Raw genomic sequence first — 25557 nt, 5'->3', positions numbered from 1 at the left:
CATGGATGCTGATGGCTCTCAGGTGCCATATTCCACGGCTTCAAGGCCTCCCCAAGAGAAGCCTGGGGGTTTTGTCCTCTCTGCCCCCATTCTGTGGCTGGTGACTGACTATGAGGGGACATCAGAGCCCAGCCCCTGCCTCAGTCAGTCCTAAAGCAGGGGTGCAATTCTGGTTCCTGGGCTTTTCTAGGTGAGGCTGAAGCTGGGCTCAGAGGGAGCACCTCTCTGCTCAGCTCCTTCCTCTGCCCAATCCTGCTCTCCTCCCCCTCCTGCTGACCACACCCCTCAATTAATCACATGACTCTGAATTCCCAGCTCAGGCCCTGCTTCTAGAGAACCGGCCTAGGATGGCGGTGGAGTTGTGTGGAGCCCGGCCAGCTCATCCCAGATGGCTCGGTTGTGGGGCCTGACGTGGAGCTGAGAGAGAGGAGAGGCAGAGGTGTGCAGGGTAGGGGTGCGGGAGAGGAGTTGGGGCGGGGCAGCGCTGGCAGCCAAGGGGCCCTGAGGAGTTTACAAAGTGCTCAGAGTAGGACAGGAGCCCGAGAGCCCGGGGCGATGACTCCTAGTGGTTTCCCGGTGTTTGTGCAGATGTGGAGGCCACGGATCTCATTGGGGGCAGCCTCAGAGATTTGGGGGCACAGAAATCCCACGCAGTGAGGGGAGGAGAAGCAAGAGGTAAGGAAGAGGGGAGGCCATGAGTGGGGACACACAGGGGCTTCTCCTTCCCCCAGACCCCCGCTGTGCCAGGGAGGGACACTGGGCTGTTATCAGGCAAGGTCCATGTTGATGTGGCCCTTGACCCCCACTTCTGAGGTCTCCGGAGTCATTTTCGGGGCCCCTATATGTGACAGGGCACTTCACATTGTCATGAATAGGGCAGAGAAAGAGAATTCTGAGGAGTATGGACATCTGAAAGCCATTGCTCCTCTGCCTGTGTGGCCCTAGGCAGAAGAAGAGATCTTTCTGGGCCTATGTCTATCTGTAACTGACACCACATAGCCTAATTTGAGGGGCTGGTCAATGGCTTAGCTCGAAAAACAAGGTCGAGTACCACATAGGGGCTGAATCTGAGGCGGAGGCTGATGGAGTCTAGGAGACCATAGTTAGTCTGGGTCCATCTCACGGCACAGATCTGGCTCGTGTGTCGGAGCAGGGACCCAGAGAGACACTTGGAATCCCCATCAGAACAGCAGGAGGGAAATACATGTCATTCTGTCCTGAGCGAGCAGAACTGGCCCGTCTGCACGAGCCTTTAGCGTCTGGTCCTTACTAGTCAGCAGCTGACACACTGGGGGGCCTCCAGGCTTGCTGTGCTCCGACTGAGGGATGCCCGTGCCAGTCACATCCCGAGTCCTGTTCCCCAGCCCCATGGACTCTCTAGCTTCCGCCCGAGAGTGGGGGTTCCTTGTGCCCCATTCGCACCCCCTGTTCTCCTGGGTGTCACTCTGCCCCTGTGCCTACCCAGCCAGAGCAGGGAAGGATGCTGACAGGGGAGACAGGGGTACACTGGGACTTTCAGGGCCCTGGAACTTCTATCTTCCTGGGCCTCTTCATTCACAAAATACTCTTAAAACTTGTATTATACAACTGCATTCATATAAACATGAATATAACCTAAGCTGCTTTTCATCTTATGTATTCATCAATATGTCAGTGTTTTCATCTGTGATTTTAAACAATTAAAAGTAAAACTTTCTGTGGATCCCTAGATGTCTCAGGGGCTAGGACCGCTGCCTAGTGTGCTGACCGATAAGTGGGTCCTGGCAGGTGACGATCCTGTAGGCGCCCAGACACGCCTGCAGACACTAAATGCCTTCTGCTGTCTTTTCCAGGATGACTTAACCTCGTAGTTCTCTTTCAGCTCCTAGTTTCAGCTGAATTGGTCCATGGGAAAGAGGAAGCTGACCCTGAGCGGAGGGTCCTGACCCTCACCCTCGACCCAAATCCCTGCCTTCACAGCACCATGGCTGCCATCGCAGGTCCCTGCAGAGGGCAGGGGGCAGGGGGCAGGGGGCAGGGGGCAGGGCCTGAATCCTTCCCCTTGTCCCTGTGAAAAGGACAGGTGATGGGTCATTGAGGGGCATGACTCCATGTCCCCAGTCTGTCATTTTTTGAGTAGGAGGTCCTTGATGGAATGACGTAGCCCATGGGTCTCATTTTCCTCATCAACTGGGCAGTCAGAGAGCTTGTTGATATTCCCCCATATTTGGGGTACTATTTCGGACAGTGGTCCACTTCCATTTCCTTGGTGCCTCATGGATAGGAAGGATGTCTGGGGAGAGAAAAGGGATGATGTCCATGGAGGATCATGGCTTACTCCCTGAGTTTATTGGGGTGACGGGTGCATAATGGTTTCTCAAGGACCAGATGTGGGTTCAGGGGCCAGCCCACCTGGGCACAAGGGCTGTGGGGCCTTTCCTGAGAAGACCTCCGCTCTGACAGGCTGTGAGGACAAACAAGGAAAGCCAGATGCTGGAGGCAGGGATGGCACACCCCCATCCAGGGAGTTGCAGTCTGAGAACCTGACAGGGGACACTCCAAGGACACAGGGAAGGATGGGCAAGGGGACTTCAGCCTAAAGTCTGGGCAGATGCAAAGGCGCAGAGGAGGAAAACACAGGGAGGATTTCAGGGGGACCTGGTACCCGGTCAACATGGGTATTGCTAGGTATTTTTCTCCTGTAATCACCTCCTTTTTCTCCTCAGACTTGGGAAATGATACAGCTTGACCAAGAGGCCACTGGGGCAACACCTGGACTGTGACACCAGGTTGCCCAGACGTCCCTCTCTCTCCGTCCTTCTCTAAGGCTGAGTGTGCAACCAGCACATCCGTCCAGGCTGACACCTTGTAAGGTACCATGTCCAAGGCCCCAAGGGTCCTGAGGGCAAACTGATTCCAAGAACCACCACAGTCCTCACAGAAACACGGCCATTCCGTGGGAGACTGGAATAGAATTTGCTTCGAAGTCTCTGAGCCCCTCTATTGCTTTGGCCCATTGTGTCTCCCAGTTGGGCTCCTCCACCTCCCACACTCACCACCTCAGCCTAGAGTTTCAGCCAGAGCCCTGGACAGGGAACCATTGAGGTCAAGTCAGAAGGGACGTCCTGAGGCTGTGAGAGCCAAGAGAGGAAGTGCTGTGTCTAGTTGGAGGTCAGAGGAGGCTTCACAAGGTGAAAGATGACAGCAGGCAGAGGGATCAGGTGCAGAGATGGGAGAAGAGCAGAGGCTTTGAGGGGCCTGAGAGGTTGGAGTGGATGTGCCCCCTGACACCTGAGAGTGCAGGGCTGCGACTGAGGAGGGTGGGAGGTGGCAAGACTCCAGCCCTGAGCCTGCTGGAGGTGTTGGGCCCCTGAAGGCAGGGGTTGAAATGTTGGAATCAGCAGCTTGGTATACCCCTGGATAATGGCATGGAGAGTGGACTTTGGTATGGGGGGAGCCTGGAACCAGACACGGTGGAGTCTGGAGGATATGGCTACGCTTCAGAGGAGAAGGGGAGGTGGTAGGACAGGGCAGGGGTGACAGGGGGGACAGGGAGTGTCCTCAGAGGAAGGAGGAGCAGGTGGGGGCTCCCAGGCTCTCAGCTCAGGTCTCCTGTGGGGGCTGCCAGCCAACAGCCCCAGACAGCCCCGTGCGGACAACCAGGATGTTCATAGGGGTCTTGACTCAGAGACACAGACCAGTGATGTGTGTCCCTGATAACTGGCATCTGGAGAAGGGATGTGCCCAGGAATGTGTGAGGATGGGGAGGAGAAGCCGCCCGTGTGCACCTGTGCAAGCCCTGTGTACTATGAGGAGGGTCCTGGGAGGGTACCGAGCAGGAGCCACCAGGGAGGTGGGAGGTGACCCAGGAGAGGGACACCAGGGGAGAAATGGAAGGGAGCTGTTTCACAGGACAGAGAGTCCACAGTCCTGTGATGATAAGGACAATATTTGAGTGTAGCCTCTGGATCCAGGGAAGGCTGGCCATCCTGCACGGGTTCTGAGTGTGACAGAGGACAAAGAAATGTGGTCAATAGTGTACGTGACCTTTCTTCGGGCTCGGCTGGGAGGGACTAGGGCAACAAGCCAGTTCTCTTGGGGTCTAGGGATGCGACATTTTTACTCTGAGAAAGGCAGAGAAGACTAGGAGCGGGGACAGATGCAGTCACGCCCCTCACTGGCTGATGGTTAGGTCCAGAGAACAGGATGGTGTGGCCTTGGTGTCTGGGGACAAGCTGGGTGGGAAGGCAAAGATGGAAGTGGGGCTGTCATCTGTTCATCATATGTTAACTGAGTACCTACTGGGTGCCAGGCGGTGTGTAGAGCTGGAGGTTGTGTGGTGAATACACTCCTTCAGCTTGATTCTCAGGAAGTCACAGTGAGGAGGCCGAGAGGGTGTAGGACACAGCCTGGTCCCTCCGTCTCCTGGAGGACTCAACCCTCTGGAGCAACCCTGCCAATGAAACTCCCCATGGGGCCCAGAAGAGGCCAAGATGTTGTCAGGGAGATGGAGAAACCATTTCTTCACCTTACACAGGAGGCAGACCTCACCCACTGCCCAGCAATCCCCTGAGGCAAGAGCGGGGCCTGAGGCAAGTCCAGCTCACACCCTGGCCGGGGGCAGGGATGGGGCAGGTGGGGAAGGCTCCTGCTTGAGCAATTGCATCAGGCCCAGGCTGAGCATAAAGGAGGGTCCTGTGGGCTGGGAGGAGGCAGACTCGGGGACCATGGAGACCCAGAGGGCCAGCCTCTCCACGCGCCGCTGGTCACTGTGGCTACTGCTGCTGGGACTAGCGGTGCCTTGGGCCAGCGCCCAGGCCCTGAGCTATAGGGAGGCGGTGCTTCGAGCTGTGGATCGCCTCAATGAGCAGTCCTCAGACCCCAATCTCTACCGCCTCCTGGAGCTGGACCTGCCGCCCAAGGCTGTGAGTCGGGGAGGGGCTGGGGAGGGAGGTGTCTCCCGCCAGGCTTGGCCACACTGTCCCTCCCTTTGCTCGCGCTGTACCTCCTGTCAGGAAGGCACCTCTCCCTCTAAGTGGGATCCCAACTCTCACAGATATCCTCCCAGAGCTGGGTCCCCTCCCCTTGTGAGAGCCTTCTGCCTGGCATCTCTGCTGTGGGAACAGAGCCCTGACAGCCCTCTCAGGCTCCAGGGACTCCTGGGGGCTCCAGGGATACCCTGGGGTCACTGGCTCTGGGATGTGACTTCCCTGCTTCCAGTCCCCTGTGCACCCCATTGTCTTCCCACCAGGGAAGGGCTGTGCTCAGCCTTGGGGTTCCAGTGACAAGGTCTTTCCCTGCAGGTGTTCCCTGACTTCCCTCAGCCCCTCCAAGGGGAGCTGCCCCTCAGGAGAGCGGGTCTGAGGTCCCCTCCTGCTCCCTGTGCGCCTGGGAGCCCAGGACCAGGCTGTGTCCTCCTCCCCTCTGCACCCAGCCCCCAGCCCAGGGCTAGGCACATGTGAGGGGCTGTCAAGGGGGCTGTCCTGCTGGGGGCAGGGACACAGGTCACACAAAGAAGCATGAGCCTGAGCCAGTCTCCCCACTTTGATCCTTGAGCAGGACGAGGACCCAGATGCCCCGAAGCCTGTGAGCTTCACGGTGAAGGAGACCGTGTGTCCCAGGAGGACACAGCAGCCACCGGAGCAGTGTGACTTCAAGGAGAATGGGGTGAGGCTGGGGGCTTAGGGCGCTGGTGGGTGCCTCCCAAGACCCGAACAGGAGGCTTGGGGCGGGTTGTGGTTAGCAGCCCCTGGGGTGAGGCTGGTAGCTGGGGGTGCTGGTGGATGCCTCCCAAGAACAGGAACAGGAGGCTCGAAGGTGTGGTGTTATTTGCAGCCCCTGGGGTGAGGCTGGGTGGTTATGGCTCAGGGGTTACAGTGTGACCTGGTGTCTCCCCTTCCAGGTGGTGAAACAGTGTGTGGGGACAGTCACTCTGGACCAGTCCAGGGACCAACAGGACATCACCTGTGATGAGGTGAGTGACCCCTTCCAGGCTGCAGAGGCTGCTGCTGGGTCTGGTTTGTGGAACATCCTTTGGACCAATTCCCCTCTGTGCCATCCCTGTAGCGGCAGGAAAGCCCTCCTCCCCTGGCTCCCCCTCACCCGAGCCCCAGGTCTCCAGGCCGGGCTCTGCAATCCTTTAGAGCAGTGGTTCTCTCATTGGGCTCCCCATACAGGACATGTCAGAACGGCAAAAATTCTCAGCCCCTGAGAATCAGAGTCTTGGGGCCCAGTAATTTGTCTTGTAAGAGCCCTTCTAAGGGATTCTGTGCTGAAGTTTAAGAGGCACTGACTAGGGTAATGGGCTTTTAGCCCCTGCTTCTGTCCTGCTTTGCTGGGAAGGGCTTGTGCCCCTGGGAAGCCCCTTGTCATCTCTGGGTCTTCGCTTCCTCCTCTGTGAGTGAGTGTAGGGATTCAACTATGTGCTCCAAAGGTCACACCCAGAGGGTGAACTGGGGCCTCAGGGCTCCTGGGGTGGCACTGGGAGGGGGATCAGCAGGTGAGGACAGGGGGTCTTGGGTTGACCCTGGTTCCGACCCAGAAGAAATCTGTTTCCTCCTGGTTCACAGCTTCAGAGTGTTAGGAGCATTCGCCGGCCACGGCTGCCAAGGCCAAGGGTGCCACGTCCATATATCCCACCAAGGATACCAAGGCCAGTATTGCCGCCACCAAGGTTTCCTATTCCAAGGTTTCCGAGAGGACGGTGAATGGTTCGCTGATAACTGTCCCATAAAGGCCGAAGGAAGAGTACAGAGGGTTTGCCTGCCCCGGGTCAGGACCTGGACATCAAAAGATAAATTTTTATGAAAAAAATTTCTCCAGGCTTCAATTTTAATTGTGTCACCTGATCCCACACACAGGGACCAAATCCATAACACTGGGAGGCCTGTTGTGTGTGTGTGTGTGTGTGTGGTCACTCCTGTGAACACAGAGATGGGTGAGGCAGCTGTTCCTTCCAGGAGGGCGGGGGAGGCACCGGGGCCGGGAGGGACAGGACAGGGCTCCATTCCCAGGAACCCCATGCCCTTCACACTCCCCTGCCCTCCTCCTCCTCCACCCAGTAGGGGCTTAAGGAGACCTAGTCTGTGTGCAGTGCTGCTGGGGATGCTGTTCCTGCTGGTATGGAGGTGACAGTCCAGGAGGACCAGGCCTCTTGTTAATCACTCGGGGAGACTCAGTTCACTCTCCTGCTGGTGGGCTCTAAGGTCAGCCTGCAGGTACAATGTCCAGACTGTTCCACTTCCCTCACAATCTGAACCCTGCAAGACTACCCCACCCCCGGCTTTTGCTCTGGGCATTGAGACACATCAGTCTTTCTTCCGCGGGGTCTCAGATTTCAGGTGTGGGCTTGTGTTTAGGGATGCAATGGTACCACAATTGGCACCATTAGAAGCAAACCTGCTCATCGGGGTGAAGGGCTCTGCCTGAGTGAGAGACACACACAGTGACACACAGGCCACATGTCTGTTTGCCTGGGGGTTTCAGACACTGTCCCTGTCCTGCCCACTCCCCACTCTGTAGCTGACCTTTGCTGGGGGGCAGACTGGAATCACGGGGGAGGCGGCAGTCCCGGGAGCAGCCTCAACCAACCATCGCTGGGACTTTTCCCTCATTGGTGGAAACGTCTCTTCTGTTCCTCACTCCTTGGGGGGCCCACTCCCAGATGTGTCCCCCCTCCCTGAGGTCCCCAGCTGGGTGGAGCCCCTGTCCCCACTTCAGTGACCTGTCTATTGACTTGTCCTCTTCTGATGTCGATTCTGCCCGGTCTCACTTCCCTATTTTTCTGCTGGTGCTTCAAAGGAATCGCCTCCCAGAGCACCTGCTTCTTCTTGAATGCTGGCCTGAGCTCTGCTCCTGGGCCAACCTGCACCAACACACAGAGCCCCGTGTGTCAGAGGGACAGCGGGCGGGACCGCGCAGAGCACGTGCTCTGTAATCTGTCAGGCTCGTCTGTTCTTGGGGAGCAGGTGGGGCTGATTTCAGGCAGGTTACAGGAACCCACGCTTCTCACTCTACGTCACCCCAGGTTGAGGCAGGAAACCTCACAGAGGAAACCCAGGGACTGTGTCGTGTCTCTGCCACAGCATATGAGCCTGCCAGAGCTACTTGTTAAAATTTCAGGATTTTCTGAGATGGTCATTAAACTCTTGGTCGCTTGAAATCAGCCTTGGTGGAAGAATTTACAGCATGCAAATCAGCAAATGCTACACATCAGGCCCATCACAGCTGGTCCATCACTGTCCAACCTGAGAGAGGGCTCACTCATCAGGATGATATGGGCTGTGCTGATGTCATCTGTTTGCAGTTGTCTCCCAGGATTGCTGATCCTGCTTCAGGAGGGTGGGACATGGATGCTGATGGCTCTCAGGTGTCATATTCCACGGCTTCAAGGCCTCCCCAAGAGAAGCCTGGGGGTTTTGTCCTCTCTGCCCCCATTCTGTGGCTGGTGACTGACTATGAGGGGACATCAGAGCCCAGCCCCTGCCTCAGTCAGTCCTAAAGCAGGGGTGCAATTCTGGTTCCTGGGCTTTTCTAGGTGAGGCTGAAGCTGGGCTCAGAGGGAGCACCTCTCTGCTCAGCTCCTTCCTCTGCCCAATCCTGCTCTCCTCCCCCTCCTGCTGACCACACCCCTCAATTAATCACATGACTCTGAATTCCCAGCTCAGGCCCTGCTTCTAGAGAACCGGCCTAGGATGGCGGTGGAGTTGTGTGGAGCCCAGCCAGCTCATCCCAGATGGCTCGGTTGTGGGGCCTGACGTGGAGCTGAGAGAGAGGAGAGGCAGAGGTGTGCAGGGTAGGGGTGCGGGAGAGGAGTTGGGGCGGGGCAGCGCTGGCAGCCAAGGGGCCCTGAGGAGTTTACAAAGTGCTCAGAGTAGGACAGGAGCCCGAGAGCCCGGGGCGATGACTCCTAGTGGTTTCCCGGTGTTTGTGCAGATGTGGAGGCCACGGATCTCATTGGGGGCAGCCTCAGAGATTTGGGGGCACAGAAATCCCACGCAGTGAGGGGAGGAGAAGCAAGAGGTAAGGAAGAGGGGAGGCCATGAGTGGGGACACACAGGGGCTTCTCCTTCCCCCAGACCCCCGCTGTGCCAGGGAGGGACACTGGGCTGTTATCAGGCAAGGTCCATGTTGATGTGGCCCTTGACCCCCACTTCTGAGGTCTCCGGAGTCATTTTCGGGGCCCCTATATGTGACAGGGCACTTCACATTGTCATGAATAGGGCAGAGAAAGAGAATTCTGAGGAGTATGGACATCTGAAAGCCATTGCTCCTCTGCCTGTGTGGCCCTAGGCAGAAGAAGAGATCTTTCTGGGCCTATGTCTATCTGTAACTGACACCACATAGCCTAATTTGAGGGGCTGGTCAATGGCTTAGCTCGAAAAACAAGGTCGAGTACCACATAGGGGCTGAATCTGAGGCGGAGGCTGATGGAGTCTAGGAGACCATAGTTAGTCTGGGTCCATCTCACGGCACAGATCTGGCTCGTGTGTCGGAGCAGGGACCCAGAGAGACACTTGGAATCTCCATCAGAACAGCAGGAGGGAAATACATGTCATTCTGTCCTGAGCGAGCAGAACTGGCCCGTCTGCACGAGCCTTTAGCGTCTGGTCCTTACTAGTCAGCAGCTGACACACTGGGGGGCCTCCAGGCTTGCTGTGCTCCGACTGAGGGATGCCCGTGCCAGTCACATCCCGAGTCCTGTTCCCCAGCCCCATGGACTCTCTAGCTTCCGCCCGAGAGTGGGGGTTCCTTGTGCCCCATTCGCACCCCCTGTTCTCCTGGGTGTCACTCTGCCCCTGTGCCTACCCAGCCAGAGCAGGGAAGGATGCTGACAGGGGAGACAGGGGTACACTGGGACTTTCAGGGCCCTGGAACTTCTATCTTCCTGGGCCTCTTCATTCACAAAATACTCTTAAAACTTGTATTATACAACTGCATTCATATAAACATGAATATAACCTAAGCTGCTTTTCATCTTATGTATTCATCAATATGTCAGTGTTTTCATCTGTGATTTTAAACAATTAAAAGTAAAACTTTCTGTGGATCCCTAGATGTCTCAGGGGCTAGGACCGCTGCCTAGTGTGCTGACCGATAAGTGGGTCCTGGCAGGTGACGATCCTGTAGGCGCCCAGACACGCCTGCAGACACTAAATGCCTTCTGCTGTCTTTTCCAGGATGACTTAACCTCGTAGTTCTCTTTCAGCTCCTAGTTTCAGCTGAATTGGTCCATGGGAAAGAGGAAGCTGACCCTGAGCGGAGGGTCCTGACCCTCACCCTCGACCCAAATCCCTGCCTTCACAGCACCATGGCTGCCATCGCAGGTCCCTGCAGAGGGCAGGGGGCAGGGGGCAGGGGGCAGGGGGCAGGGCCTGAATCCTTCCCCTTGTCCCTGTGAAAAGGACAGGTGATGGGTCATTGAGGGGCATGACTCCATGTCCCCAGTCTGTCATTTTTTGAGTAGGAGGTCCTTGATGGAATGACGTAGCCCATGGGTCTCATTTTCCTCATCAACTGGGCAGTCAGAGAGCTTGTTGATATTCCCCCATATTTGGGGTACTATTTCGGACAGTGGTCCACTTCCATTTCCTTGGTGCCTCATGGATAGGAAGGATGTCTGGGGAGAGAAAAGGGATGATGTCCATGGAGGATCATGGCTTACTCCCTGAGTTTATTGGGGTGACGGGTGCATAATGGTTTCTCAAGGACCAGATGTGGGTTCAGGGGCCAGCCCACCTGGGCACAAGGGCTGTGGGGCCTTTCCTGAGAAGACCTCCGCTCTGACAGGCTGTGAGGACAAACAAGGAAAGCCAGATGCTGGAGGCAGGGATGGCACACCCCCATCCAGGGAGTTGCAGTCTGAGAACCTGACAGGGGACACTCCAAGGACACAGGGAAGGATGGGCAAGGGGACTTCAGCCTAAAGTCTGGGCAGATGCAAAGGCGCAGAGGAGGAAAACACAGGGAGGATTTCAGGGGGACCTGGTACCCGGTCAACATGGGTATTGCTAGGTATTTTTCTCCTGTAATCACCTCCTTTTTCTCCTCAGACTTGGGAAATGATACAGCTTGACCAAGAGGCCACTGGGGCAACACCTGGACTGTGACACCAGGTTGCCCAGACGTCCCTCTCTCTCCGTCCTTCTCTAAGGCTGAGTGTGCAACCAGCACATCCGTCCAGGCTGACACCTTGTAAGGTACCATGTCCAAGGCCCCAAGGGTCCTGAGGGCAAACTGATTCCAAGAACCACCACAGTCCTCACAGAAACACGGCCATTCCGTGGGAGACTGGAATAGAATTTGCTTCGAAGTCTCTGAGCCCCTCTATTGCTTTGGCCCATTGTGTCTCCCAGTTGGGCTCCTCCACCTCCCACACTCACCACCTCAGCCTAGAGTTTCAGCCAGAGCCCTGGACAGGGAACCATTGAGGTCAAGTCAGAAGGGACGTCCTGAGGCTGTGAGAGCCAAGAGAGGAAGTGCTGTGTCTAGTTGGAGGTCAGAGGAGGCTTCACAAGGTGAAAGATGACAGCAGGCAGAGGGATCAGGTGCAGAGATGGGAGAAGAGCAGAGGCTTTGAGGGGCCTGAGAGGTTGGAGTGGATGTGCCCCCTGACACCTGAGAGTGCAGGGCTGCGACTGAGGAGGGTGGGAGGTGGCAAGACTCCAGCCCTGAGCCTGCTGGAGGTGTTGGGCCCCTGAAGGCAGGGGTTGAAATGTTGGAATCAGCAGCTTGGTATACCCCTGGATAATGGCATGGAGAGTGGACTTTGGTATGGGGGGAGCCTGGAACCAGACACGGTGGAGTCTGGAGGATATGGCTACGCTTCAGAGGAGAAGGGGAGGTGGTAGGACAGGGCAGGGGTGACAGGGGGGACAGGGAGTGTCCTCAGAGGAAGGAGGAGCAGGTGGGGGCTCCCAGGCTCTCAGCTCAGGTCTCCTGTGGGGGCTGCCAGCCAACAGCCCCAGACAGCCCCGTGCGGACAACCAGGATGTTCATAGGGGTCTTGACTCAGAGACACAGACCAGTGATGTGTGTCCCTGATAACTGGCATCTGGAGAAGGGATGTGCCCAGGAATGTGTGAGGATGGGGAGGAGAAGCCGCCCGTGTGCACCTGTGCAAGCCCTGTGTACTATGAGGAGGGTCCTGGGAGGGTACCGAGCAGGAGCCACCAGGGAGGTGGGAGGTGACCCAGGAGAGGGACACCAGGGGAGAAATGGAAGGGAGCTGTTTCACAGGACAGAGAGTCCACAGTCCTGTGATGATAAGGACAATATTTGAGTGTAGCCTCTGGATCCAGGGAAGGCTGGCCATCCTGCACGGGTTCTGAGTGTGACAGAGGACAAAGAAATGTGGTCAATAGTGTACGTGACCTTTCTTCGGGCTCGGCTGGGAGGGACTAGGGCAACAAGCCAGTTCTCTTGGGGTCTAGGGATGCGACATTTTTACTCTGAGAAAGGCAGAGAAGACTAGGAGCGGGGACAGATGCAGTCACGCCCCTCACTGGCTGATGGTTAGGTCCAGAGAACAGGATGGTGTGGCCTTGGTGTCTGGGGACAAGCTGGGTGGGAAGGCAAAGATGGAAGTGGGGCTGTCATCTGTTCATCATATGTTAACTGAGTACCTACTGGGTGCCAGGCGGTGTGTAGAGCTGGAGGTTGTGTGGTGAATACACTCCTTCAGCTTGATTCTCAGGAAGTCACAGTGAGGAGGCCGAGAGGGTGTAGGACACAGCCTGGTCCCTCCGTCTCCTGGAGGACTCAACCCTCTGGAGCAACCCTGCCAATGAAACTCCCCATGGGGCCCAGAAGAGGCCAAGATGTTGTCAGGGAGATGGAGAAACCATTTCTTCACCTTACACAGGAGGCAGACCTCACCCACTGCCCAGCAATCCCCTGAGGCAAGAGCGGGGCCTGAGGCAAGTCCAGCTCACACCCTGGCCGGGGGCAGGGATGGGGCAGGTGGGGAAGGCTCCTGCTTGAGCAATTGCATCAGGCCCAGGCTGAGCATAAAGGAGGGTCCTGTGGGCTGGGAGGAGGCAGACTCGGGGACCATGGAGACCCAGAGGGCCAGCCTCTCCACGCGCCGCTGGTCACTGTGGCTACTGCTGCTGGGACTAGCGGTGCCTTGGGCCAGCGCCCAGGCCCTGAGCTATAGGGAGGCGGTGCTTCGAGCTGTGGATCGCCTCAATGAGCAGTCCTCAGACCCCAATCTCTACCGCCTCCTGGAGCTGGACCTGCCGCCCAAGGCTGTGAGTCGGGGAGGGGCTGGGGAGGGAGGTGTCTCCCGCCAGGCTTGGCCACACTGTCCCTCCCTTTGCTCGCGCTGTACCTCCTGTCAGGAAGGCACCTCTCCCTCTAAGTGGGATCCCAACTCTCACAGATATCCTCCCAGAGCTGGGTCCCCTCCCCTTGTGAGAGCCTTCTGCCTGGCATCTCTGCTGTGGGAACAGAGCCCTGACAGCCCTCTCAGGCTCCAGGGACTCCTGGGGGCTCCAGGGATACCCTGGGGTCACTGGCTCTGGGATGTGACTTCCCTGCTTCCAGTCCCCTGTGCACCCCATTGTCTTCCCACCAGGGAAGGGCTGTGCTCAGCCTTGGGGTTCCAGTGACAAGGTCTTTCCCTGCAGGTGTTCCCTGACTTCCCTCAGCCCCTCCAAGGGGAGCTGCCCCTCAGGAGAGCGGGTCTGAGGTCCCCTCCTGCTCCCTGTGCGCCTGGGAGCCCAGGACCAGGCTGTGTCCTCCTCCCCTCTGCACCCAGCCCCCAGCCCAGGGCTAGGCACATGTGAGGGGCTGTCAAGGGGGCTGTCCTGCTGGGGGCAGGGACACAGGTCACACAAAGAAGCATGAGCCTGAGCCAGTCTCCCCACTTTGATCCTTGAGCAGGACGAGGACCCAGATGCCCCGAAGCCTGTGAGCTTCACGGTGAAGGAGACCGTGTGTCCCAGGAGGACACAGCAGCCACCGGAGCAGTGTGACTTCAAGGAGAATGGGGTGAGGCTGGGGGCTTAGGGCGCTGGTGGGTGCCTCCCAAGACCCGAACAGGAGGCTTGGGGCGGGTTGTGGTTAGCAGCCCCTGGGGTGAGGCTGGTAGCTGGGGGTGCTGGTGGATGCCTCCCAAGAACAGGAACAGGAGGCTCGAAGGTGTGGTGTTATTTGCAGCCCCTGGGGTGAGGCTGGGTGGTTATGGCTCAGGGGTTACAGTGTGACCTGGTGTCTCCCCTTCCAGGTGGTGAAACAGTGTGTGGGGACAGTCACTCTGGACCAGTCCAGGGACCAACAGGACATCACCTGTGATGAGGTGAGTGACCCCTTCCAGGCTGCAGAGGCTGCTGCTGGGTCTGGTTTGTGGAACATCCTTTGGACCAATTCCCCTCTGTGCCATCCCTGTAGCGGCAGGAAAGCCCTCCTCCCCTGGCTCCCCCTCACCCGAGCCCCAGGTCTCCAGGCCGGGCTCTGCAATCCTTTAGAGCAGTGGTTTCTCTCATTGGGCTCCCCATACAGGACATGTCAGAACGGCAAAAATTCTCAGCCCCTGAGAATCAGAGTCTTGGGGCCCAGTAATTTGTCTTGTAAGAGCCCTTCTAAGGGATTCTGTGCTGAAGTTTAAGAGGCACTGACTAGGGTAATGGGCTTTTAGCCCCTGCTTCTGTCCTGCTTTGCTGGGAAGGGCTTGTGCCCCTGGGAAGCCCCTTGTCATCTCTGGGTCTTCGCTTCCTCCTCTGTGAGTGAGTGTAGGGATTCAACTATGTGCTCCAAAGGTCACACCCAGAGGGTGAACTGGGGCCTCAGGGCTCCTGGGGTGGCACTGGGAGGGGGATCAGCAGGTGAGGACAGGGGGTCTTGGGTTGACCCTGGTTCCGACCCAGAAGAAATCTGTTTCCTCCTGGTTCACAGCTTCAGAGTGTTAGGAGCATTCGCCGGCCACGGCTGCCAAGGCCAAGGGTGCCACGTCCATATATCCCACCAAGGATACCAAGGCCAGTATTGCCGCCACCAAGGTTTCCTATTCCAAGGTTTCCGAGAGGACGGTGAATGGTTCGCTGATAACTGTCCCATAAAGGCCGAAGGAAGAGTACAGAGGGTTTGCCTGCCCCGGGTCAGGACCTGGACATCAAAAGATAAATTTTTATGAAAAAAATTTCTCCAGGCTTCAATTTTAATTGTGTCACCTGATCCCACACACAGGGACCAAATCCATAACACTGGGAGGCCTGTTGTGTGTGTGTGTGTGTGTGTGGTCACTCCTGTGAACACAGAGATGGGTGAGGCAGCTGTTCCTTCCAGGAGGGCGGGGGAGGCACCGGGGCCGGGAGGGACAGGACAGGGCTCCATTCCCAGGAACCCCATGCCCTTCACACTCCCCTGCCCTCCTCCTCCTCCACCCAGTAGGGGCTTAAGGAGACCTAGTCTGTGTGCAGTGCTGCTGGGGATGCTGTTCCTGCTGGTATGGAGGTGACAGTCCAGGAGGACCAGGCCTCTTGTTAATCACTCGGGGAGACTCAGTTCACTCTCCTGCTGGTGGGCTCTAAGGTCAGCCTGCAGGTACAATGTCCAGACTGTTCCACTTCCCTCACAATCTGAACCCTGCAAGACTACCCCACCCCCGGCTTTTGCTCTGGGCATTGAGACACATCAGTCTTTCTTCCGCGGGGTCTCAGATTTCAGGTGTGGGCTTGTGTTTAGGGATGCAATGGTACCACAATTGGCACCATTAGAAGCAAACCTGCTCATCGGGGTGAAGGGCTCTGCCTGAGTGAGAGACACACACAGTGACACACAGGCCACATGTCTGTTTGCCTGGGGGTTTCAGACACTGTCCCTGTCCTGCCCACTCCCCACTCTGTAGCTGACCTTTGCTGGGGGGCAGACTGGAATCACGGGGGAGGCGGCAGTCCCGGGAGCAGCCTCAACCAACCATCGCTGGGACTTTTCCCTCATTGGTGGAAACGTCTCTTCTGTTCCTCACTCCTTGGGGGGCCCACTCCCAGATGTGTCCCCCCTCCCTGAGGTCCCCAGCTGGGTGGAGCCCCTGTCCCCACTTCAGTGACCTGTCTATTGACTTGTCCTCTTCTGATGTCGATTCTGCCCGGTCTCACTTCCCTATTTTTCTGCTGGTGCTTCAAAGGAATCGCCTCCCAGAGCACCTGCTTCTTCTTGAATGCTGGCCTGAGCTCTGCTCCTGGGCCAACCTGCACCAACACACAGAGCCCCGTGTGTCAGAGGGACAGCGGGCGGGACCGCGCAGAGCACGTGCTCTGTAATCTGTCAGGCTCGTCTGTTCTTGGGGAGCAGGTGGGGCTGATTTCAGGCAGGTTACAGGAACCCACGCTTCTCACTCTACGTCACCCCAGGTTGAGGCAGGAAACCTCACAGAGGAAACCCAGGGACTGTGTCGTGTCTCTGCCACAGCATATGAGCCTGCCAGAGCTACTTGTTAAAATTTCAGGATTTTCTGAGATGGTCATTAAACTCTTGGTCGCTTGAAAATCAGCCTTGGTGGAAGAATTTACAGCATGCAAATCAGCAAATGCTACACATCAGGCCCATCACAGCTGGTCCATCACTGTCCAACCTGAGAGAGGGCTCACTCATCAGGATGATATGGGCTGTGCTGATGTCATCTGTTTGCAGTTGTCTCCCAGGATTGCTGATCCTGCTTCAGGAGGGTGGGACATGGATGCTGATGGCTCTCAGGTGTCATATTCCACGGCTTCAAGGCCTCCCCAAGAGAAGCCTGGGGGTTTTGTCCTCTCTGCCCCCATTCTGTGGCTGGTGACTGACTATGAGGGGACATCAGAGCCCAGCCCCTGCCTCAGTCAGTCCTAAAGCAGGGGTGCAATTCTGGTTCCTGGGCTTTTCTAGGTGAGGCTGAAGCTGGGCTCAGAGGGAGCACCTCTCTGCTCAGCTCCTTCCTCTGCCCAATCCTGCTCTCCTCCCCCTCCTGCTGACCACACCCCTCAATTAATCACATGACTCTGAATTCCCAGCTCAGGCCCTGCTTCTAGAGAACCGGCCTAGGATGGCGGTGGAGTTGTGTGGAGCCCAGCCAGCTCATCCCAGATGGCTCGGTTGTGGGGCCTGACGTGGAGCTGAGAGAGAGGAGAGGCAGAGGTGTGCAGGGTAGGGGTGCGGGAGAGGGAGTTGGGGCGGGGCAGCGCTGGCAGCCAAGGGGCCCTGAGGAGTTTACAAAGTGCTCAGAGTAGGACAGGAGCCCGAGAGCCCGGGGCGATGACTCCTAGTGGTTTCCCGGTGTTTGTGCAGATGTGGAGGCCACGGATCTCATTGGGGGCAGCCTCAGAGATTTGGGGGCACAGAAATCCCACGCAGTGAGGGGAGGAGAAGCAAGAGGTAAGGAAGAGGGGAGGCCATGAGTGGGGACACACAGGGGCTTCTCCTTCCCCCAGACCCCCGCTGTGCCAGGGAGGGACACTGGGCTGTTATCAGGCAAGGTCCATGTTGATGTGGCCCTTGACCCCCACTTCTGAGGTCTCCGGAGTCATTTTCGGGGCCCCTATATGTGACAGGGCACTTCACATTGTCATGAATAGGGCAGAGAAAGAGAATTCTGAGGAGTATGGACATCTGAAAGCCATTGCTCCTCTGCCTGTGTGGCCCTAGGCAGAAGAAGAGATCTTTCTGGGCCTATGTCTATCTGTAACTGGACACCACATAGCCTAATTTGAGGGGCTGGTCAATGGCTTAGCTCGAAAAACAAGGTCGAGTACCACATAGGGGCTGAATCTGAGGCGGAGGCTGATGGAGTCTAGGAGACCATAGTTAGTCTGGGTCCATCTCACGGCACAGATCTGGCTCGTGTGTCGGAGCAGGGACCCAGAGAGACACTTGGAATCTCCATCAGAACAGCAGGAGGGAAATACATGTCATTCTGTCCTGAGCGAGCAGAACTGGCCCGTCTGCACGAGCCTTTAGCGTCTGGTCCTTACTAGTCAGCAGCTGACACACTGGGGGGCCTCCAGGCTTGCTGTGCTCCGACTGAGGGATGCCCGTGCCAGTCACATCCCGAGTCCTGTTCCCCAGCCCCATGGACTCTCTAGCTTCCGCCCGAGAGTGGGGGTTCCTTGTGCCCCATTCGCACCCCCTGTTCTCCTGGTGTCACTCTGCCCCTGTGCCTACCCAGCCAGAGCAGGGAAGGATGCTGACAGGGGAGACAGGGTACACTGGGACTTTCAGGGCCCTGGAACTTCTATCTTCCTGGGCCTCTTCATTCACAAAATACTCTTAAAACTTGTATTATACAACTGCATTCATATAAACATGAATATAACCTAAGCTGCTTTTCATCTTATGTATTCATCAATATGTCAGTGTTTTCATCTGTGATTTTAAACAATTAAAAGTAAAACTTTCTGTGGATCCCTAGATGTCTCAGGGGCTAGGACCGCTGCCTAGTGTGCTGACCGATAAGTGGGTCCTGGCAGGTGACGATCCTGTAGGCGCCCAGACACGCCTGCAGACACTAAATGCCTTCTGCTGTCTTTTCCAGGATGACTTAACCTCGTAGTTCTCTTTCAGCTCCTAGTTTCAGCTGAATTGGTCCATGGGAAAGAGGAAGCTGACCCTGAGCGGAGGGTCCTGACCCTCACCCTCGACCCAAATCCCTGCCTTCACAGCACCATGGCTGCCATCGCAGGTCCCTGCAGAGGGCAGGGGGCAGGGGGCAGGGGGCAGGGGGCAGGGCCTGAATCCTTCCCCTTGTCCCTGTGAAAAGGACAGGTGATGGGTCATTGAGGGGCATGACTCCATGTCCCCAGTCTGTCATTTTTTGAGTAGGAGGTCCTTGATGGAATGACGTAGCCCATGGGTCTCATTTTCCTCATCAACTGGGCAGTCAGAGAGCTTGTTGATATTCCCCCATATTTGGGGTACTATTTCGGACAGTGGTCCACTTCCATTTCCTTGGTGCCTCATGGATAGGAAGGATGTCTGGGGAGAGAAAAGGGATGATGTCCATGGAGGATCATGGCTTACTCCCTGAGTTTATTGGGGTGACGGGTGCATAATGGTTTCTCAAGGACCAGATGTGGGTTCAGGGGCCAGCCCACCTGGGCACAAGGGCTGTGGGGCCTTTCCTGAGAAGACCTCCGCTCTGACAGGCTGTGAGGACAAACAAGGAAGCCAGATGCTGGAGGCAGGGATGGCACACCCCCATCCAGGGAGTTGCAGTCTGAGAACCTGACAGGGGACACTCCAAGGACACAGGGAAGGATGGGCAAGGGGACTTCAGCCTAAAGTCTGGGCAAGATGCAAAGGCGCAGAGGAGGAAACACAGGGAGGATTTCAGGGGGACCTGGTACCCCGGTCAACATGGGTATTGCTAGGTATTTTTCTCCTGTAATCACCTCCTTTTTCTCCTCAGACTTGGGAAATGATACAGCTTGACCAAGAGGCCACTGGGGCAACACCTGGACTGTGACACCAGGTTGCCCAGACGTCCCTCTCTCTCCGTCCTTCTCTAAGGCTGAGTGTGCAACCAAGCACATCCGTCCAGGCTGACACCTTGTAAGGTACCATGTCCAAGGCCCCAAGGGTCCTGAGGGCAAACTGATTCCAAGAACCACCACAGTCCTCACAGAACACGGCCATTCCGTGGGAGACTGGAATAGAATTTGCTTCGAAGTCTCTGAGCCCCTCTATTGCTTTGGCCCATTGTGTCTCCCAGTTGGGCTCCTCCACCTCCCACACTCACCACCTCAGCCTAGAGTTTCAGCCAGAGCCCTGGACAGGGAACCATTGAGGTCAAGTCAGAAGGGACGTCCTGAGGCTGTGAGAGCCAAGAGAGGAAGTGCTGTGTCTAGTTGGAGGTCAGAGGAGGCTTCACAAGGTGAAAGATGACAGCAGGCAGAGGGATCAGGTGCAGAGATGGGAGAAGAGCAGAGGCTTTGAGGGGCCTGAGAGGTTGGAGTGGATGTGCCCCCTGACACCTGAGAGTGCAGGGCTGCGACTGAGGAGGGTGGGAGGGTGGCAAGACTCCAGCCCTGAGCCTGCTGGAGGTGTTGGGCCCCTGAAGGCAGGGGTTGAAATGTTGGAATCAGCAGCTTGGTATACCCCTGGATAATGGCATGGAGAGTGGACTTGGTATGGGGGGAGCCTGGAACCAGACACGGTGGAGTCTGGAGGATATGGCTACGCTTCAGAGGAGAAGGGGGAGGTGTAGGACAGGGCAGGGGTGACAGGGGGGACAGGGAGTGTCCTCAGAGGAAGGAGGAGCAGGTGGGGGCTCCCAGGCTCTCAGCTCAGGTCCTCCTGTGGGGGCTGCCAGCCAACAGCCCCAGACAGCCCCGTGCGGACAACCAGGATGTTCATAGGGGTCTTGACTCAGAGACACAGACCAGTGATGTGTGTCCCTGATAACTGGCATCTGGAGAAGGGATGTGCCCAGGAATGTGTGAGGATGGGGAGGAGAAGCCGCCCTGTGCACCTGTGCAAGCCCTGTGTACTATGAGGAGGGTCCTGGGAGGGTACCGAGCAGGAGCCACCAGGGAGGTTGGGAGGTGACCCAGGAGAGGGACACCAGGGGAGAAATGGAAGGGAGCTGTTTCACAGGACAGAGAGTCCACAGTCCTGTGATGATAAGGACAATATTTGAGTGTAGCCTCTGGATCCAGGGAAGGCTGGCCATCCTGCACGGTTCTGAGTGTGACAGAGGACAAAGAAATGTGGTCAATAGTGTACGTGACCTTTCTTCGGGCTCGGCTGGGAGGGACTAGGGCAACAAGCCAGTTCTCTTGGGGTCTAGGGATGCGACATTTTACTCTGAGAAAGGCAGAGAAGACTAGGAGCGGGGACAGATGCAGTCACGCCCCTCACTGGCTGATGGTTAGGGTCCAGAGAACATGATGGTGTGGCCTTGGTGTCTGGGGACAAGCTGGGTGGGAAGGCAAAGATGGAAGTGGGGCTGTCATCTGTTCATCATATGTTAACTGAGTACCTACTGGGTGCCAGGCGGTGTGTAGAGCTGGAGGTTGTGTGGTGAATACACTCCTTCAGCTTGATTCTCAGGAAGTCACAGTGAGGAGGCCGAGAGGGTGTAGGACACAGCCTGGTCCCTCCGTCTCCTGGAGGACTCAACCCTCTGGAGCAACCCTGCCAATGAAACTCCCCCATGGGGCCCAGAAGAGGCCAAGATGTTGTCAGGGGAGATGGAGAAACCATTTCTTCACCTTACACAGGAGGCAGACCTCACCCACTGCCCAGCAATCCCTGAGGCAAGAGCGGGGCCTGAGGCAAGTCCAGCTCACACCCTGGCCGGGGGGGCAGGGATGGGGCAGGTGGGGGAAGGCTCCTGCTTGAGCAATTGCATCAGGCCCAGGCTGAGCATAAAGGAGGGTCCTGTGGGCTGGGAGGAGGCAGACTCGGGGACCATGGAGACCCAGAGGGCCAGGCCTCTCCACGCGCCGCTGGTCACTGTGGCTACTGCTGCTGGGACTAGCGGTGCCTTGGGCCAGCGCCCAGGCCCTGAGCTATAGGGAGGCGGTGCTTCGAGCTGTGGATCGCCTCAATGAGGCAGTCCTCAGACCCCAATCTCTACCGCCTCCTGGAGCTGGACCTGCCGCCCAAGGCTGTGAGTCGGGGAGGGGCTGGGGAGGGAGGTGTCCTCCCGCCAGGCTTGGCCACACTGTCCCTCCCTTTGCTCGCGCTGTAACCTCCTGTCAGGAAGGCACCTCTCCCTCTAAGTGGGATCCCAACTCTCACAGATATCCTCCCAGAGCTGGGTCCCCTCCCCTTGTGAGAGCCTTCTGCCTGGCATCTCTGCTGTGGGAACAGAGCCCTGACAGCCCTCTCAGGCTCCAGGGACTCCTGGGGGCTCCAGGGATACCCTGGGGTCACTGGCTCTGGGATGTGACTTCCCTGCTTCCAGTCCCCTGTGGCACCCCATTGTCTTCCCACCAGGGAAGGGCTGTGCTCAGCCATTGGGGGTTCCAGTGACAGGTCTTTCCCTGCAGGTGTTCCCCTGACTTCCCTCAGCCCCTCCAAGGGGAGCTGGCCCCTCAGGAGAGGCGGGTTCTGAGTTCCCCTCCTGCTCCCTGTGTGCCTGGGAGCCCAGGACCAGGCTGTGTCCTCCTCCCCTCTGCACCCAGCCCCCAGCCCAGGGCTAGGCACATGTGAGGGGCTGTCAAGGGGGCTGTCCTGCTGGGGGCAGGGACACAGGTCACACAAAGAAGCATGAGCCTGAGCCAGTCTCCCCACTTTGATCCTTGAGCAGGACGAGGGACCCAGACACCCCAAAGCCTGTGAGCTTCACGGTGAAGGAGACCGTGTTGTCCCAGGAGGACACAGCAGCCACCGGAGCAGTGTGACTTCAAGGAGAATGGGGTGAGGGCTGGGGGCTTAGGCGCTGGTGGGTGTCCCTCCCAAGACCCGAACAGGAGGCTTGGGGCGGGTTGTGGTTAGCAGCCCCTGGGGTGAGGCTGGTAGCTGGGGGTGCTGGTGGATGCCTCCCAAGAACAGGAACAGGAGGCTCCGAAGGTGTGGTGTTATTTGCAGCCCCTGGGGTGAGGCTGGGTGGTTATGGCTCAGGGGTTACAGTGTGACCTGGTGCTCCCCTTCCAGGTGGTGAAACAGTGTGTGGGGACAGTCACTCTGGACCAGTCCCAGGGACCACAGGACATCACCTGTGATGAGGTGAGTGACCCCTTCCAGGCTGCAGAGGCTGCTGCTGGGTCTGGTTTGTGGAACAGCCTTTGGACCAATTCCCCTCTGTGCCATCCCTGTAGCGGCAGGAAAGCCCTCCTCCCCTGGCTCCCCCTCACCCGAGCCCCAGGTCTCCAGGCCGGGCTCTGCAATCCTTTAGAGCAGTGGTTCTCTCATTGGGCTCCCCATACAGGACATGTCAGAACGGCAAAAATTCTCAGCCCCTGAGAATCAGAGTCTTGGGGCCCAGTAATTTGTCTTGTAAGAGCCCTTCTAAGGGATTCTGTGCTGGAAGTTTAAGAGGCACTGACTAGGGTAATGGGCTTTTAGCCCCTGCTTCTGTCCTGCTTTGCTGGGAAGGGCTTGTGCCCCTGGGAAGCCCCTTGTCATCTCTGGGTCTTCGCTTCCTCCTCTGTGAGTGAGTGTAGGGATTCAACTATGTGCTCCAAAGGTCACACCCAGAGGGTGAACTGGGGCCTTCAGGGCTCCTGGGGGTGGCACTGGGAGGGGGAATCAGCAGGTGAGGACAGGGGGTCTTGGGTTGACCCTGGTTCCGACCCAGAAGAAATCTGTTTCCTCCTGGTTCACAGCTTCAGAGTGTTAGGAGCATTCGCCGGCCACGGCTGCCAAGGCCAAGGGTGCCACGTCCATATATCCCACCAAGGATACCAAGGCCAGTATTGCCGCCACCAAGGTTTCCTATTCCAAGGTTTCCGAGAGGACGGTGAATGGTTCGCTGATAACTGTCCCATAAAGGCCGAAGGAAGAGTACAGAGGGTTTGCCTGCCCCGGGTCAGGACCTGGACATCAAAAGATAAATTTTTATGAAAAAAATTTCTCCAGGCTTCAATTTTAATTGTGTCACCTGATCCCACACACAGGGACCAAATCCATAACACTGGGAGGCCTGTTGTGTGTGTGTGTGTGTGTGTGGTCACTCCTGTGAACACAGAGATGGGTGAGGCAGCTGTTCCTTCCAGGAGGGCGGGGGAGGCAGGGGCCGGGAGGGACAGGACAGGGCTCCATTCCCAGGAACCCCATGCCCTTCACACTCCCCTGCCCTCCTCCTCCTCCACCCAGTAGGGGCTTAAGGAGACCTAGTCTGTGTGCAGTGCTGCTGGGGATGCTGTTCCTGCTGGTATGGAGGTGACAGTCCAGGAGGACCAGGCCTCTTGTTAATCACTCGGGGAGACTCAGTTCACTCTCCTGCTGGTGGGCTCTAAGGTCAGCCTGCAGGTACAATGTCCAGACTGTTCCACTTCCCTCACAATCTGAACCCTGCAAGACTACCCCACCCCCGGCTTTTGCTCTGGGCATTGAGACACATCAGTCTTTCTTCCGCGGGGTCTCAGATTTCAGGTGTGGGCTTGTGTTTAGGGATGCAATGGTACCACAATTGGCACCATTAGAAGCAAACCTGCTCATCGGGGTGAAGGGCTCTGCCTGAGTGAGAGACACACACAGTGACACACAGGCCACATGTCTGTTTGCCTGGGGGTTTCAGACACTGTCCCTGTCCTGCCCACTCCCCACTCTGTAGCTGACCTTTGCTGGGGGGCAGACTGGAATCACGGGGGAGGCGGCAGTCCCGGGAGCAGCCTCAACCAACCATCGCTGGGACTTTTCCCTCATTGGTGGAAACGTCTCTTCTGTTCCTCACTCCTTGGGGGGCCCACTCCCAGATGTGTCCCCCTCCCTGAGGTCCCCAGCTGGGTGGAGCCCCTGTCCCCACTTCAGTGACCTGTCTATTGACTTGTCCTCTTCTGATGTCGATTCTGCCCGGTCTCACTTCCCTATTTTTCTGCTGGTGCTTCAAAGGAATCGCCTCCCAGAGCACCTGCTTCTTCTTGAATGCTGGCCTGAGCTCTGCTCCTGGGCCAACCTGCACCAACACACAGAGCCCCGTGTGTCAGAGGGACAGCGGGCGGGACCGCGCAGAGCACGTGCTCTGTAATCTGTCAGGCTCGTCTGTTCTTGGGGAGCAGGTGGGGCTGATTTCAGGCAGGTTACAGGAACCCACGCTTCTCACTCTACGTCACCCCAGGTTGAGGCAGGAAACCTCACAGAGGAAACCCAGGGACTGTGTCGTGTCTCTGCCACAGCATATGAGCCTGCCAGAGCTACTTGTTAAAATTTCAGGATTTTCTGAGATGGTCATTAAACTCTTGGTCGCTTGAAATCAGCCTTGGTGGAAGAATTTACAGCATGCAAATCAGCAAATGCTACACATCAGGCCCATCACAGCTGGTCCATCACTGTCCAACCTGAGAGAGGGCTCACTCATCAGGATGATATGGGCTGTGCTGATGTCATCTGTTTGCAGTTGTCTCCCAGGATTGCTGATCCTGCTTCAGGAGAGTGGGACATGGATGCTGATGGCTCTCAGGTGCCATATTCCACGGCTTCAAGGCCTCCCCAAGAGAAGCCTGGGGGTTTTGTCCTCTCTGCCCCCATTCTGTGGCTGGTGACTGACTATGAGGGGACATCAGAGCCCAGCCCCTGCCTCAGTCAGTCCTAAAGCAGGGGTGCAATTCTGGTTCCTGGGCTTTTCTAGGTGAGGCTGAAGCTGGGCTCAGAGGGAGCACCTCTCTGCTCAGCTCCTTCCTCTGCCCAATCCTGCTCTCCTCCCCCTCCTGCTGACCACACCCCTCAATTAATCACATGACTCTGAATTCCCAGCTCAGGCCCTGCTTCTAGAGAACGGCCTAGGATGGCAGGTGGCGGTGGAGTTGTGTGGAGCCCGGCCAGCTCATCCCAGATGGCTCGGTTGTGGGGCCTGACGTGGAGCTGAGAGAGAGGAGAGGCAGAGGTGTGCAGGGTAGGGGTGCGGGGAGAGAGGGTTGGGGCGGGGCAGCGCTGGCAGCCAAGGGGCCCTGAGGAGTTTACAAAGTGCTCAGAGTAGGACAGGAGCCCGAGAGCCCGGGG

At 57.3% G+C, this 25557-nt stretch overlaps 2 protein-coding genes and 1 pseudogene across 2 annotated transcripts; all 3 read left to right on the top strand.

Annotated features, from left to right (window-relative positions):
- The first annotated feature begins 4527 nt into the window (after nucleotides 1–4527).
- LOC116657158 (cathelin-like) lies at nucleotides 4528–6755 on the top strand. Its single transcript, XM_032458603.1, has 4 exons — nucleotides 4528–4904; nucleotides 5539–5646; nucleotides 5882–5953; nucleotides 6549–6755. Exons 1-4 carry the CDS (start codon nucleotides 4707–4709, stop codon nucleotides 6684–6686), a joined length of 516 nt encoding a protein of 171 aa, XP_032314494.1. The 5' UTR covers nucleotides 4528–4706; the 3' UTR covers nucleotides 6687–6755.
- Nucleotides 6756–12852: 6097 nt separating this feature from the next.
- Nucleotides 12853–15081, top strand: LOC102505352 (cathelin). Its single transcript, XM_032458604.1, has 4 exons — nucleotides 12853–13229; nucleotides 13864–13971; nucleotides 14207–14278; nucleotides 14875–15081. The coding sequence occupies exons 1-4, from the start codon at nucleotides 13032–13034 to the stop codon at nucleotides 15010–15012; spliced, it is 516 nt and encodes a 171-aa protein (XP_032314495.1). The 5' UTR covers nucleotides 12853–13031; the 3' UTR covers nucleotides 15013–15081.
- A 6281-nt stretch (nucleotides 15082–21362) lies between these two features.
- LOC116657164 lies at nucleotides 21363–23429 on the top strand (annotated as a pseudogene).
- The last annotated feature ends 2128 nt before the right edge of the window (nucleotides 23430–25557 follow it).

Source organism: Camelus ferus, chromosome 17 (assembly GCF_009834535.1).
Source record: "Camelus ferus isolate YT-003-E chromosome 17, BCGSAC_Cfer_1.0, whole genome shotgun sequence".
In the NCBI taxonomy this organism is placed as follows: Eukaryota; Metazoa; Chordata; class Mammalia; order Artiodactyla; family Camelidae; genus Camelus; species Camelus ferus.
Note: the sequence above shows the minus strand (reverse complement) of the source record. Positions and strands in the feature narration are given on the sequence as shown.

Bases quoted from the DNA above. Each gene is read 5' to 3' on its own strand.
- LOC102505352 (XM_032458604.1), top strand. From the start codon at position 13,032: ATGGAGACCCAGAGGGCCAGCCTCTCCACGCGCCGCTGGTCACTGTGG. The intron at 13,972-14,206 runs GTGAGGCTGGGG...CTCCCCTTCCAG, and splicing joins GTGACTTCAAGGAGAATGGG to GTGGTGAAACAGTGTGTGGG. The intron at 14,279-14,874 runs GTGAGTGACCCC...CCTGGTTCACAG, and splicing joins AGGACATCACCTGTGATGAG to CTTCAGAGTGTTAGGAGCAT.
- LOC116657158 (XM_032458603.1), top strand. From the start codon at position 4,707: ATGGAGACCCAGAGGGCCAGCCTCTCCACGCGCCGCTGGTCACTGTGG. The intron at 5,647-5,881 runs GTGAGGCTGGGG...CTCCCCTTCCAG, and splicing joins GTGACTTCAAGGAGAATGGG to GTGGTGAAACAGTGTGTGGG. The intron at 5,954-6,548 runs GTGAGTGACCCC...CCTGGTTCACAG, and splicing joins AGGACATCACCTGTGATGAG to CTTCAGAGTGTTAGGAGCAT.